The sequence below is a fragment of the Sebastes umbrosus genome, chromosome 3, assembly GCF_015220745.1.
Source record: "Sebastes umbrosus isolate fSebUmb1 chromosome 3, fSebUmb1.pri, whole genome shotgun sequence".
Taxonomy (NCBI): Eukaryota; Metazoa; Chordata; class Actinopteri; order Perciformes; family Sebastidae; genus Sebastes; species Sebastes umbrosus.
This window is the reverse complement of record NC_051271.1, coordinates 13753482-13767624: the sequence shown is the minus strand read 5'-3', so window position 1 is coordinate 13767624 and position 14143 is coordinate 13753482. Positions and strand designations below refer to the sequence as shown.

At 38.3% G+C, this 14143-nt stretch overlaps 1 protein-coding gene across 1 annotated transcript; it reads left to right on the top strand.

Moving 5' to 3' along the window:
* Window positions 1-3164: 3164 nt before the first annotated feature.
* adra1d (adrenoceptor alpha 1D) lies at window positions 3165-14143 on the top strand. The gene is made up of 2 exons (XM_037761328.1): window positions 3165-4662; window positions 13432-14143. Exons 1-2 carry the CDS (start codon window positions 3696-3698, stop codon window positions 13980-13982), a joined length of 1518 nt encoding a protein of 505 aa, XP_037617256.1. The 5' UTR covers window positions 3165-3695; the 3' UTR covers window positions 13983-14143.

Here is a 14143-nt window from a genome sequence, read left to right as displayed (position 1 = left end):
ATCCTCCAGCATTTATCTCCAACATACACTTTTACACTTATTTTAAGCATTAAAACTAATAAAAAGATATAGATGAGGACGCAAAAGGCGACATAATATTCTTTAACTTTTGTGAAACACACTCGGGTGTAATCATGGACCTTAGTGGAGCTCTTTGGTGCTTGGCTGTTTTGTGCAATGATATGAAAACCAGTCAAGTTTCACCAAAGTTTGTCTTTAAATAAAACATGTCTGGCTATCCACTGATGCTGCACATTAATACAGTAACTGATTTAGAATAGTTTGCAGGTGAATTTGCAAGAAACGGCAATGTGTACACTCAAGCTCAGGTAATTACGTCAATTCCTTCCAAATCAAATAATAAGAGATGATGTGCAAACCTCAATCAGCAGAGAACAATCAGCACAATGTGTGCAACAGTAGTCCAGTCTCATTGTATGATGATAAAGGCCTACTACTACTGTTAAATCAAATATCATCTTTAGGCTACAAAATAGATTGCATTAAATATTAACATACAACAACATCAATAACAATACCCCTTCTGTCCAAACCCTGACTATCTAACTGACTATCAATCATATAAATATACAACTGGCTTCCTCAGTGTAGCCTCACAAGACAAATCCCAGAAAATTAAACACAAATCAACAATAAATGAAACAAGCTACGGACACCGTGACGCCTGAAACATCTTTTAGAATCAACAGTAGAATAAAACATCAGCAAATCAGACAACGTGGACATGTAAACCATATAAACTCCAAAGCGGATGCAGCCACTACACACAGCAAAGAAGAGGCTGCATACTTACTGTGAAGCGCACAGCGTTGCTTGGCAACGAAGTTCTCATCTGGAGAGTCAGTCAGCAGTGTGTCGTTGTTGTTGTACTCACCTGTCCCGACGGCACCGGGAAGTCCAAAACAATCTGCTCCTGGTTCAGCTTCTCTACTTGTTCATTCTCAAAGCATAACCAGTCCTCTCTGCCTCTATGTTCTAGTATAACAAGTCCTCTCGGCCTCTATGTCCTAATATAACCAGTCCTCTCTGCCTCTATGTCCTAGTATAACCAGTCCACTCAACCTTTATGTCCTAATATAACCTGTCCTCTCTGCCTCTGTGTCCTAGTATAACAAGTCCACTCTGCCTCTTTGTCCTAGTATAACCATTCCACTCGCCTCTCTGGTCCCACTGCGCTCCTGAAATTCAAACTGTTTTGAGCTGAATGAGGTTCTACCATCACATCAGGGATGGTGCCTTCAAATGAAACTTGTGAATTCATGTTTACAACATGGGAATAACATCAACATTTTCCTCAGATATAAAATTACGACTAAAATGACAATATATTAATTTATTATCTTCTCATGAACTCCGAGCTTTCAGAAACGTTCCACTTACCAGGTCGTGAATACCACAAGAGGGCGACGTTCACATGGACTCTTCTCATGAACACGGTAAACACGACCTCATTTGAAGTCACCATCAGTCTCAAGCAGCAGAAAGTCCTCACGCACCTCAACGAAGGTAGAAGTTCCTAAGTGAAGAAGAAGATACGAGCATGTTAGCATTTAGCATGTTAGCCAGGCCCAGCTTGCCCATAATGTCGCTGTTCCAGGTCACAAACAATGTGGGTGTGTCACTTAGCATGCTCACCTGATGGTCACTCATTAATTGAGATAGATGCGACATGTTTTCAACTATGCCGAGGTAACGTTAGGCTACAATAATGCCAATAACCGCACCATACAGGCCTATGTGACCCTTAATTTGATTGTGCTTGAAGTGCTAACTCCGGCCGTGAACTTCGAGTATCGAACGTATCGATACCTTATACGTTTATAAGGCATCATTTCCGGAGTGCAGAGTGTCTCTTCTCTGGCGCTCTGTTGCCCTCCTGCAGCCCCAGACACACCTGCAGCTTCTTCTCTGCTGCTGCAGCTGCTGATTTATCTCTTTCTTTTGTTCCATTCTCACACATTTTATCAGGACTTTTTCATATGACTTTTTGTTTTTACTTTGTAACTGATGCGACTTGAAATGTAATGTGATAAATAGGCTAATTAAAAGTAAAATGAAAAAAAAAGTACAGTAAATTTAGGCCTAAATCTGTTTTCTTCCACCGATGGAGCTGGGATGTCACAACACAACTGAGCTGATGTTTTCCCATGCCGGGGATTGTTTGTCCTCTTTGTGACTCTGCCCTTTTGGTCTTTCCTCTCCTCCAGGCTCCCCGGTGGTTTGTGCAGGCCTGTCCGTCCCTCTGCTTAAACTATACACACGAGGCCTTGGGATGGCAGCTGCTAGACTGGGAGACTTCACAGCTTTTAGCCTGAGGCACTCACTTTTTCCCTGCAGTGGTCAGAGCTGGTTTTTGTCGGTGCCCGGTGGCTGTTTAGATGATCTGACTGATGCTGTTTTTGTCTTTTCTTTGCAGGATGGATGAGAGGTTGTTTCGGGTAGTAGTAGTGGTAGCCTATTATTCCATGAGGGTGTTTTAAGATTATGAGACTATAAACAATACAATCGTAGACATTTTATGTGTTCAGGAAACTGAACATTCTTTCAGTTTATGACATAAATATTCATCAGATATGTGTGTTTATATATAAATATATGTTCTTGCCTTCTTCTTTACCATCATCATTTATCAACTTCTTTAAATCTAATTCTCAAATTCATTCACATAATACTAGACAGGTTAATCATCTTCACCTGCCCTTTTACAAAACAAAACATGGCCAGTACTCCCTCAGATATCGTAGTGTATCAATATGGAACACCAAAATACATGTTATTAAAAGAGCTCGTTATCCTTAGAGCATTTTAAAAGGAAATCATCATCACATTTAATTCATGATGTCTAATCATCTTTTGATATGTTTAGATATTTTTTCTGTACTGTTTTTTTTTCTGTATTTCATTGTTTTTATTGGATTGTTTTCCACTGTTTGATGAGGTTTTTCTGCACAAATTGTTTACTTCTTGTTGTTGTTTAACTTTTGTCGTAAAATTATGTTAGTTTAGATCTTTCTTCCTTTTTTGTTATTGTTCTTTTTTTCACATTTCTTGTTTATTTTTTTTCATTGACTGGATTTTGTGCAGTTTTTATATATGTGCAAATAAATAAATAAATAAAATAAAAAAATGTATCACCTGTTACTGAAAACAACTCAGATAAAGAAGTAAAAAAAAAAATAGCAAGGCAATTTCAGATCGTGTCTATAGATTTAAAGTGACGCTGTCTGTTGGAGAGACTGTGAAGGCAACAGAAGAGATGTGAATGTGTGACTGTGTGGGTGGAGCTGCAGGTTCAGACCTGTTTTACCAGCTCTGACTCTGTGATCGGGGAGTTGTTACAAGGATGCCACCAGTGGAAAACCATCGCAAGGAAGGAAGAAATGCAGCTAAATATAGAGCCTATTTGCTTTTTTGTTCTTCTTATTTGTATGGTATATATCTAAATGATACTTCCTCCAGAATTTTTGAGTGAGAATATTTTTATTTTTTTCCCCCCAAAAAACAGCTGCTTCATAATCATGCATGCATTTGCCTGTTGTTATATTGACTTTTCTTTATTCTTTTTATTATTTAAATACAACTCGCTTGAGGACTTCACTGGAAAGAGAGACTGAAGACTGCTTTCTTTAAGAAAAAAAACTTACTCCAAAAGTTCTCTTTATGGCTCTTCAAAAATGACAGATAACCTGAGGAACGAAAGCAACTATGGGATGTATTTTGCTGAAGCTTTTAACTCATCTGCTCTGGACCAAATCTTTCCAAACGACAGCAACATCAGCAGCATCACGACATGCCCCAACTTCACCATGGACTCGCAGGTCGTCGGAGTTGGGGTCTTTCTCTCCGCGTTTATTTCAGTGGCTATTATTGGGAACATTTTGGTCATCCTGTCTGTCGTGTGCAACAAACATTTACAAACCGTCACCAACTTCTTCATCGTCAACTTAGCCATGGCAGACCTGCTGCTGAGCATCATCGTGCTGCCCTTTTCTGCCTCTCTGGAGGTGCTTGGATGCTGGGTGTTCGGCCGCGTCTTCTGCAACATCTGGGCAGCTGTGGATGTGCTCTGCTGCACAGCATCCATTCTCAGCCTCTGCGTCATCTCTATAGACCGCTACATAGGAGTCAAACACTGCCTGAAATACCCAACTATTATGACAGAAAAGAAAGCAGTGGCTATTTTAGTGCTTGTGTGGGTTTCCTCCACGGTGATCTCTGTTGGACCTCTGCTGGGATGGAAGGAAGCTCCGCCAGTGGACGACCGGATCTGCAGCATCACAGAGGAACCAGGTTACGCGCTCTTCTCCTCTCTCTTCTCTTTCTACCTGCCGCTCATGGTCATCCTCATCATGTATTTTCGGGTGTACGTGGTGGCCCGCAGGACTACTAAGAGCCTGGAAGCGGGCGTCAAGAGGGAGAGGAATAAGTCGATGGAGGTGGTGCTGAGGATCCATTGTCGCAGCGTGCTGGAGGACGCGCGCCCGAGCAGCTCCAAGAACAACAAGAACCATCCGTTCAGAAGTTCTCTGTCCGTGAGGCTGATGAAGTTCTCCAGAGAGAAGAAGGCTGCTAAAACACTCGCCATCGTGGTGGGGATGTTCATCCTGTGCTGGCTGCCCTTTTTCTTCTTTCTGCCCATGGGTATGTCTTATTATAACTTTTTATTATTATGTTTCTGCTCCCCTGCTGTGTGGTCCAGCATAAAGTGTGTACTCTCTTACATTTAGGAGTAGGCTACTACAGAACATATAGAGATGTTGTAATTTCATATAAACTATGCTCCCTGTTGTTGTTCTCAAGGACATCAAACAAATTCTTGAAATTTATACAACATTAAATTCCTTAAAGTAACCAAATGATATGGTTCAACACCTCAGCTGATGATTTGGTGAATCGTTTGCAGTAGGGGTGTAAGAAAAAAAAAGAAAAAAAGAAAAGAAATAAATATTTATTTATAGAAAACATATCACAATATTGGATTTTTGTCATATATATATATATATATATTTGATAAAAATCGTTTGCAGTAGGGGTGTAACAAAATATCGAAAAGAAAATCAAATATCGTGATATGTTTTGTGATACTGTATCGATTCTCAAAAACACTTTTTAATTAATAGTTTACATGCAAAGATTGTCTCAATCGATACTTTATTTAATTTGCAAAGAGATGTGTCCTCTCAAAGTAGTGCTATGATGTTGGATGTTACAGGGACGGTGATAAATGCAGATCTCACTGTTCTGATTGCATAAAAAAGTCAACATTTTTTTACTCCGATTTTATGCATATGGCAGTGTCTTCTTTATTCTTACAGTTTTCCTAGAATTAGATTCAACGCCTTACTCACAGTATCGCAATATATTGAATCTTAACCTCTGTATTGGCAAGAATCTGCCGATAATATAGGTATCATGATACAGAGGTTAAGATTCAATATATTGCGATACTGTGAGTAAGGCGTTAAATCTAATTCTAGGAAAACTGTAAGAATAAAGAACACACTGCCAAACCCTCACCATCGTTGTGGGGATGTTCATCCTGTGTTGGCTGCCCTTTTTCTTCTTTCTACCGATGAGTATATCTTATAATAACTGTGTGTCCAGCATAAAGTGTGCCCCCTATTGCACTCGCTTACATTTAGGAGTATAGGCTACTACAGAATAGAGATGTTGTAATTTCATATAAACTCTGTTGATAACAGAGTGACTCTGATAAATATGTCTGGTGATATCTTTAGTTGTTTTATATTTATGACTCCTGGTAAGCTATAGCAGCCTCTAATTTGCATTATAAAAAGGTGTCAGGCCATCAAGAACACCTTTATAATCTAAAGTCTAGATTCTACACTAAAACATATTTTCTGTAGTATGTTAATGGATATAATGTGATAGTTAATAGATCTCAGGAACTCTCAGGAATTTAGGGTCCTTGCTGGAAACCATCTGTCCAGCAGAAACCCCTCAGACATGTTCTGCAACCTGACCCTGAACTTTCACCTCCCAGGAGGGAGTAGTTTAAAACAACAAGCCCCCATAGGGATCAATAAAGTGTTACCCTGTTTTATGGATTCATCCGTATGGGTGGTTGCTGTGTGATCCAGCATAAGGTGTGCCCCCTATTGTACTCTCTTACATTTAGGAGTATAGGCTACTACAGAATAGAGATGTTGTAATTTCATATAAACTATGCTCCCTGTTGTTATTCTCAAGGACATCAAACACATTTTTGAAATTTATAGGACATTAAATTCCTTAAAGTAACCGAATGTATGATTCAACACCTCAGCTGATAATGTGGTGAATCGTTTGCAGTACGGGTGTAAGAAAATATATATTAAAAAAAAGAAAAATCAAATACCGTGATATGTTTTGTGATACTGTATCGACTCTCAAAAACACTTTTTAATTAATAGTCTACATGCAAATATTAACTCAATCAATACTTTATTTCATTTGCAAAAAGATGTGTACTCTCAAAGTAGTGCTATGATGTTGGATGTTACAGGGGCTGAGATAAATGCAGATATTACTGTTCCGATTGCATAAAAAAGTCGACATTTTTTACTCCGATTTTATGCATATGGCAGTATGTTCTTTATTCTTACAGTTTTCCTAGAATTCGATTTAACGCCTAACTCACAGTATCGTAATATATTGACTCTTAACCTCTGTATCATGATACGTATCGTATCTCCAGATTCTTGCCAATACACAGCCCTAGTTTGCAGTGATGTGACAGGCTTTCTTGCTAATTCATTTTAATGTGAGTAAATAATACATTTGCACTTGAAGTGATTTAACTTTTTCAGCCTGCAGCTCCTCTTGAGAACTGCTAGATTTATAAGCTATACAACTGCCAGGATTAAATCAGTAAACTACAGTTTAAGAAAACAACAAAAAACATGTCCAGCAGTAAAATAGGCACAAGAGAAAACAGAAAATGGCACATGGTGGATTTCATTCACTGTTTATTCTAAGAGCTATGCCAGGAATTGATCAAAACTAAGATTGTAATAAAGAAAAACAAATATTTTGGTCAGAAAAGCAAATCTGCAACGTGACCATTAATGTGGCTTGTTGTCATGCATGCAATTTTTCTTAGAGCCCTTTTTTTCAGATGGCTAATATCACATTTTTTAAAAGAGCAGTCATAATAGATTGACATTCTTCACTAATGAGAACTCTAAAATTAAATGCTCCCAGCATCTTGCAGTCATCACAGCTGCCCATTCCAAGTAGCTACCATTTCCAGTGAGCTACTTATTTTGTTTCATGATCTACATACAGTATGTAGCAGGAAAAGGTCAGTTATAAAACTAAATTCTACCTGGAAGTCTTGAAAATGTTAGATTATTCACACCGAAGACTAAAGATGTAGTTGTTAATGTTAAGAGCAGCTTTTAAACTGACCACAGCGTTAAAAAGGATTAGATTAGGATGAGAAATGGAGAATCACTAGATGGCTGAAAAGGCCCTTCAGTGGGGAAGACCAATGCAAGTCATTATGGATTACACATAAATCAAACTGAAGTATGCAACATGCACTTACAGAAAGTAATATCCTAGTATTGACAACACACGCGCACACACACACTTATGGTGACCTCATGAATTTTAATTCAGCGTATATTTCACATAATTGATTGTGAAAGCCATTATGAACAAATGGCAAGTGTCTTACCAGGTACAGCACTTACAGCACTCTCGTTCTGGCGCAACCTCCAGATTTATTGAATGGAATTATTACAGCAAAGCCTTCTGGGAGAAATTAAGTGGGAGCTGCTCGTCACTTTTGGTCACTCAATGGGAGTTAAAAGGGCAAGTGTATTTGTATCGAGGAGTCCAAGAGATGCAATCTCTTCTTGTGATTAGAAACTAGCAAATTTGTTAATACAAATCAATATGCCATCACATTAGATACATTATCATATCAGCACAACATTTCTATGCACGATCTTGTATTACACACATAGAGGCCTGAATCTGAAACATGTGTTTTGAGCTGATTTTGACAATCTCTCATATAATTTTCATTATCATATGATGCCTTTGTGATCACATTATACAGTCTGCTTTGGGGAAACGTCACCCAGGATCTCGAGTCTGAAAAAGTCCATGACTCTCGGTGTATCCCTCTGCTAAAAATCAGTTTTCAAAAGGAAAAACAAAACAACGAGCTCTGCCAAAAGGAATAAATATCTTAGAGAAATATGTCTGGTGATATTTTAAGTTGGTGGTTAACTGGTAGCTATAGCGGCCTCTAATTTGCATAAAAAAAGTGTCAGGCCACCAAGAACACCTTTATCATCTAAAGTTTAGATTCTACACTAAACCATATTGTCTGTTTTATGTTAATGGATATAATGTGATTGTTAATAGATCTCAGGAACTCTCAGGAATTTAGGGTCCTTGCTGGAAACCATCTGTCCAGCAGAAACCCCTCAGACATGCTGTTCTGCAACCTGACCCTAAACTTTCAACTCCCCAGAGGGAGTAGTTTAAAACAACAAGCCCCCATAAGGATCAATAAAGTGTTACCCTGTTTTATGGATTCATCCCTAATGCTGTTGCTGTTTGTTCCTAAATGACTGATTGACGAGAGTGGAATAGTCACATCCCATCCTAAGCGCTGCTTACCCATCCCTAGACAGATTTATGTTGGTACGTCGTTTAAACAAAACATTAATGAGTTCCCTTTTGTTGAGAGGCAGACATGTACTTTTAGCACCTCTTGTGCCAATCAGGTGCTTTCTCTGCGATGATGCAAATCTAGACGAAGAAGTCTGACTCATCTAAAGCTCCAGAGAGGAACCTGACACAATCTGCTTATATTAGTGCACCAGACTAATGAATACCAAAAAGAGAAGTAGCCTTTCACACACAGGGAATATAGAGTTAACATTTTAGTATGAATTATTCAACAATGTTATAATTGGCTGGTTTTCCTTTATTTGTTGCAGACATAAATCCAGCCAGCATAAAGGCACATGGTCATACATGTTTCAAGCCTCCAGCTATTGCAGTTAAATGTGGCCTCATTGTTTTAAAGTATATTGTACATTCTATACTAGGACTATTGAAACAATACACTTGGTCTGATGGAGATGTAATGTTTTGCAGTAAATTAATAGAGAATTAGTGTCCATTAGTGTCTGAAATGTACTGAGATTAATATCATAATAAACTCTAATATTACTGCAGTTGTGCTCCGATGGATTGAAATTATTACCTTGAGTTTTATGTGGTCATCAACCTATAAAATTTAGATATTTGTGTGCGTGTTAGGATGTGAGCCAGCAGATCTGAGAGGTTTAGAGAGCCAAAATTTAGCACAACAGACGGGGAATTTATTCAGAGCTCAGTTTTTTACGGTTTCTTACTGTATCATCAATATACATAGAACAAAAGGCGTCAATACAAAAACAAAGGAAACTCACTGACATAGAGAAGGGGTCCCCAGCAAACCTACAAAATGTTGAATGAATCAAAACTTTAAATACCTTTTGGTCAAAACTACATTGCTAACAGCAAAGGTAAAATTAAGCAGACAATTAAAGCTATTAAGATTGTTAGTAATATCAGTCTTTCCTTTTGGGGCATTAAGATACAATACCTCTACAACTTACTATTCAAGCTACTGTTAATTTTTCTAAGGCTGGTATAAACAAAATACAAAAAGAAAACCCATTGCTTCATCTCCCATCCCAAGGTCCCACTTGGTACAGTCCACATTGGCAACACCTGGTGGAGCAAGGGGCATTCATGTTCGCGTGTTCATGAGAGCATCATTCTCTGGAAAATTATTTTTATTCCTTTTTTTCCCAAACATAGCATAACAAACATAACAAAACATAACACCGGTGCCATAATCATTTAATATGTACATACATATATGCACACATAGACATCGCTTCCCATTCCCACACAGAGAAAGGTCTAGCCTTCTTCCCACCCCTAGAGGTAAAGTTACAGAAAAAAAAAACTAATAAAAAATAACTAAATAACTAAATCGTTTTTAAAATAATTTGATTAGTAAGTTAGAATTAAAAGTAATAAGTACTATAGTAGTATAGTTAATGGTGGTAGGACAGAAAATACATTTAAATAAAATAATTAATTAAATAAATGTAGAGGGAAAAAAAAGAAAAAAGAAAACAGCACGTAGAAAATAATAATTAATAATTAAGTAAATACCCTAGACAGGTTAAGAAGATTCTATATAAGTGATCCATGGATCCCATATCCTATAGAAAAGCTGTGGGCTTCCTCTTATAGCATAGGTTATTTTTTTCCAAGGGAGCATATGAATTGACCTCATTAATCCACTGAGTAATATTAGGGGGATCGTCATGATTCCACTTAGATGTGATACATCTATTGGCAATCACGGCTGCCAACACGAGAGCATCATTCTCAATCAGGAAGTGGAGCGCAGAGGGAACGACAATTAGAAATCCAAGCAAACAAGAAACAATAAAACATACAAAATGAAGCAAATGTATTAATCAACAGAAGTTGTACTCCTAGTTGAGAGGGGTGGAGTGAGGGGTTAGTGGGATAGCGATGGGGGTTGAGGGTTAACTGGGTGAAATGTTCAAAATATAATCTGCAACCTGTTGTTTTGTCTGTAATTTGTTGGTGTTACAGTAGTGGTTGAAATAAAAACATAAGTGGATCCTACATTTAGAGGATAAACACATGTCACATAACCAAAAAACAAATATATAACTATACTGATAAATAAATTAGCTTTTCACCTGACTAGTGGGGGAGTGAGTGGAGCTCCCTCATCGTTTATTTTCTACTATATAGGCTACAATATAGATCATAATAGCAGGGCTGACTGGGCGGTCTGCATCTTACCAATATCAGGCTAAAAATATACTGTTATCTAATAAATCAATAAAACAAAAAAAAATAATCTAAAAGACATTACCTGTTGTCATGGTGTTGTGGTAGTGCGTCAGAGTGGTGAATCACTTGCTGTCTGCGCTTAAGGTGATGTCATTTCATTGAGAAGAATCAGTGGAGAACATCGCCTTCCTTTTTTTCATCTAAACCTTTAACCGTGTTGAGCCAGGACTGGTTTACAGATGAGTCTTTTAACAGAAATGAAATCAAAGTAAGAGGAAGGTAGCAGATGCTACACACAGAATACTGTTCAGGCTGCAGAATAAGTTACGAAAGATAGAGAGAGGGAACTGTTTTATATCACAGTTTTTTTGTCTCTGTGTAAAGTGGTGCCTTGAAAATGAAACTCGTGAGTTCGTGTTTGGGAACGTGGGAAGTCGTGTACACAATATGCTTGACGTTCAAGTGGTTAAGTCGTGAGAACACCGCTGCTGAGCGAGCGACAATATTAACGTTACTGTCGGCGTCTAGAAGCCACAGAGGCTAACAATTTAGCAAGTGGGTAACATAATGCAGGAAATGCAAAGGTATAATGACAGAGGAAAAAGATGAGGCCCTTGGGAATATCAGCATTTTTGAAGAAAAACAATATACGACTAAAATTACAATATATTTAATTATTATGTACTGAAAAATTAACTTCCATGGCCTCCACCATTTCTGACAACGTCAACAAACACGTCACAACTCGTAAACTCTGAGCTTTTAGAAACTTTCCACTTACGAGGTCGTGAATACCACAAGAGGGGGGCGTTCATATGGACTCTTCTCGTGAACACGGCAAACACGACCCCATTTCAAGGAACCAAATGGTACAATCAAGTGTGCAGTATGTTATTGGTGGCTGATGTCAAAACAGCATGAAACCAGTACTTTGAAAATCACATACAAGCCATTTTGTATATTTCCACATTGTACTAACAGAGTTGAAATGAAAACGGACTTCTGGGTCCAGGCCGTCCAGACCTGACATTAGCACTGTGTTGCCTGTGTCCAGGGTCAACAACTGTGTTAAATCCAAGCTGAGGTCATTGCATGTCATGCCAAAAATTGCCAAAACAAGTATGATAAAATGAGCAAAACAGCTAGGGCTTGGGTTGATAGTTAGCAGAAAGAAAACCAAACTTTTAACTCAAAACTTTTTATCTAATTAATGGTAAATTCTGTAATGTTATATGTAAGAATGCCACAATTTAATATATTTTTTTAAATGCCTTTAGGCAATTAATGTCCTAGAAAAAGTCTTAGCTGATCCCAAAGAAAGCTGATAAAGGGAATACTTAAAGTTCTCCATGGCAGGAGTTTCCATCATACCACTATTAATGACAAAGACATGGTTTGAATGAACCTTTGCACCAGCCAAGGCAGTGTTCATGCATTACATGTAGAATCAAGGTGTATATTCTACTTTATCCCCTCAGAGAAAGCATACATCACAGGGACATTTAAATCCCCTTCATGTTGTTAGCAGTCTGGTTAACATAGACAAATGTGCATCAATTAAAGTCATTCAAGAAATAATTTAAGTACTTAGCACTAATAAGAAAACGTCTCATCACATATTCTACTCAAGCAAAAGCATCATAAAGAGAGTTGTGTGTGCTGAGGCTTGTGGTTGAAGCGTGCTCTGTAAATATCTGTCCCCATTAATAAAATGTCACAAAATGTCAGAGCCACAGCTACTGCTGCACAATAAATCATCACAAAGTAATGCTGTGAATACACTACTGTCAGAGGGATGACAAATGTATACAAGTAGCATAAGCATAATATAGCTTCACACATACCCTTAACGCATTGTTTGTTTCAGATTCAGGTTCACTTTAACAGTTCTGTCCTCTATTGTTCCTTAAAAACAAAAAAAATATTTAAAAAGCAAACTTTTTGTAACATTGATTTGTTAAGATCCAATTATTCCAATTAATTACTTATTAAATATTTTTAAACTGATTAAATTCCAGATTGACAAAAATGGCATACATTGCCAAAATCCAGATCCGATATTTAGCATTGCATTTAGAATACATAAGTATAGGGATAATGTACAGTAAACCTGTCATTGTTATGAAATAAACCCAACAGTGCAATGCAGAACCCTGACTCAAAGCTGTGGTCTGGACCTGAAGGAGTTTATTTCACAACAATGACCCACTAGCTGTACATTATCCCGCTACTTACTTATAATATGACACAAAAACGGTACGCCAGAGTCCGACATCAGAACTTCGTCCATAGCAACAGTCTACTATAAAGAAATAACAGACCGTAAAACACTGTGATTGACCAATCAGAATTGAGTATTCTACAAAACCTTGTAATAAAGATAACAGAACTTCTCAAACTGTATCTACATTTTGCTTCAACTGTTCTTGATTATGAAATATATTTTGTGAAAATGTTCTTGAATTTTTAATGGAACACTGAAAGCAGTTGAACTTATATTGCGCATTTACTGTACGTCTCCTCACAAATCCTTCTAATGGCTCCATCTACTTTCAGGTGCCTTCTTCCCGGCGCTGAAGCCATCCGAAACTGTGTTCAAGGTGGTCTTCTGGCTGGGCTACTTCAACAGCTGCATCAACCCCATGATCTACCCCTGCTCCAGCAAAGAGTTCAAGCGGGCGTTCACTCGGCTCCTCAGGTGCCGGTGTCACCAAAGACAGAGGGTCCTGCGTCGCTTCTATGACCAGAGGTGGCGGACGGCCGTCAGGGGAATGACAAGGGATCAGAGGGGAGAGTCTAAGCCCGGCTACGCTGTGCACGAATCCTGTGGCAGCTCTTTGTTACACAAGGGAAAAGGGCACTCGCTAGGTTTCAAGAGATGGAGTCTCTTTCCACCACTGCAAAAATCCTCCTTCCAGCTCAAAGAGAAAGTGAACAATCTGTCGAATAAAATCAAAGGAGGGCCGGGAAAAGGAACCACACCTGCAGTGGGTCGGATTGATATAGTAGATACAGTCTCTATGGGGATTTACAACTCCTGTGAGCAGAGCAGTTATCAGTTCTATGATCTGGCAGATTGCTATGGCCTGAAAGAAACTGACATTTAGAGGGGCCACCAGAGAATCTCTTATTTATTTTTCAAAGGGCCATATTGGACCAACATGCAAGAAAGACTGTGATCGTTTTGTGTTCACAAAACTTCTGAGAATCAAAGCTTGATTAAAGCTGTGGACTGAGAATGATGTCCTGTTCCCAGCACAAACAGGAC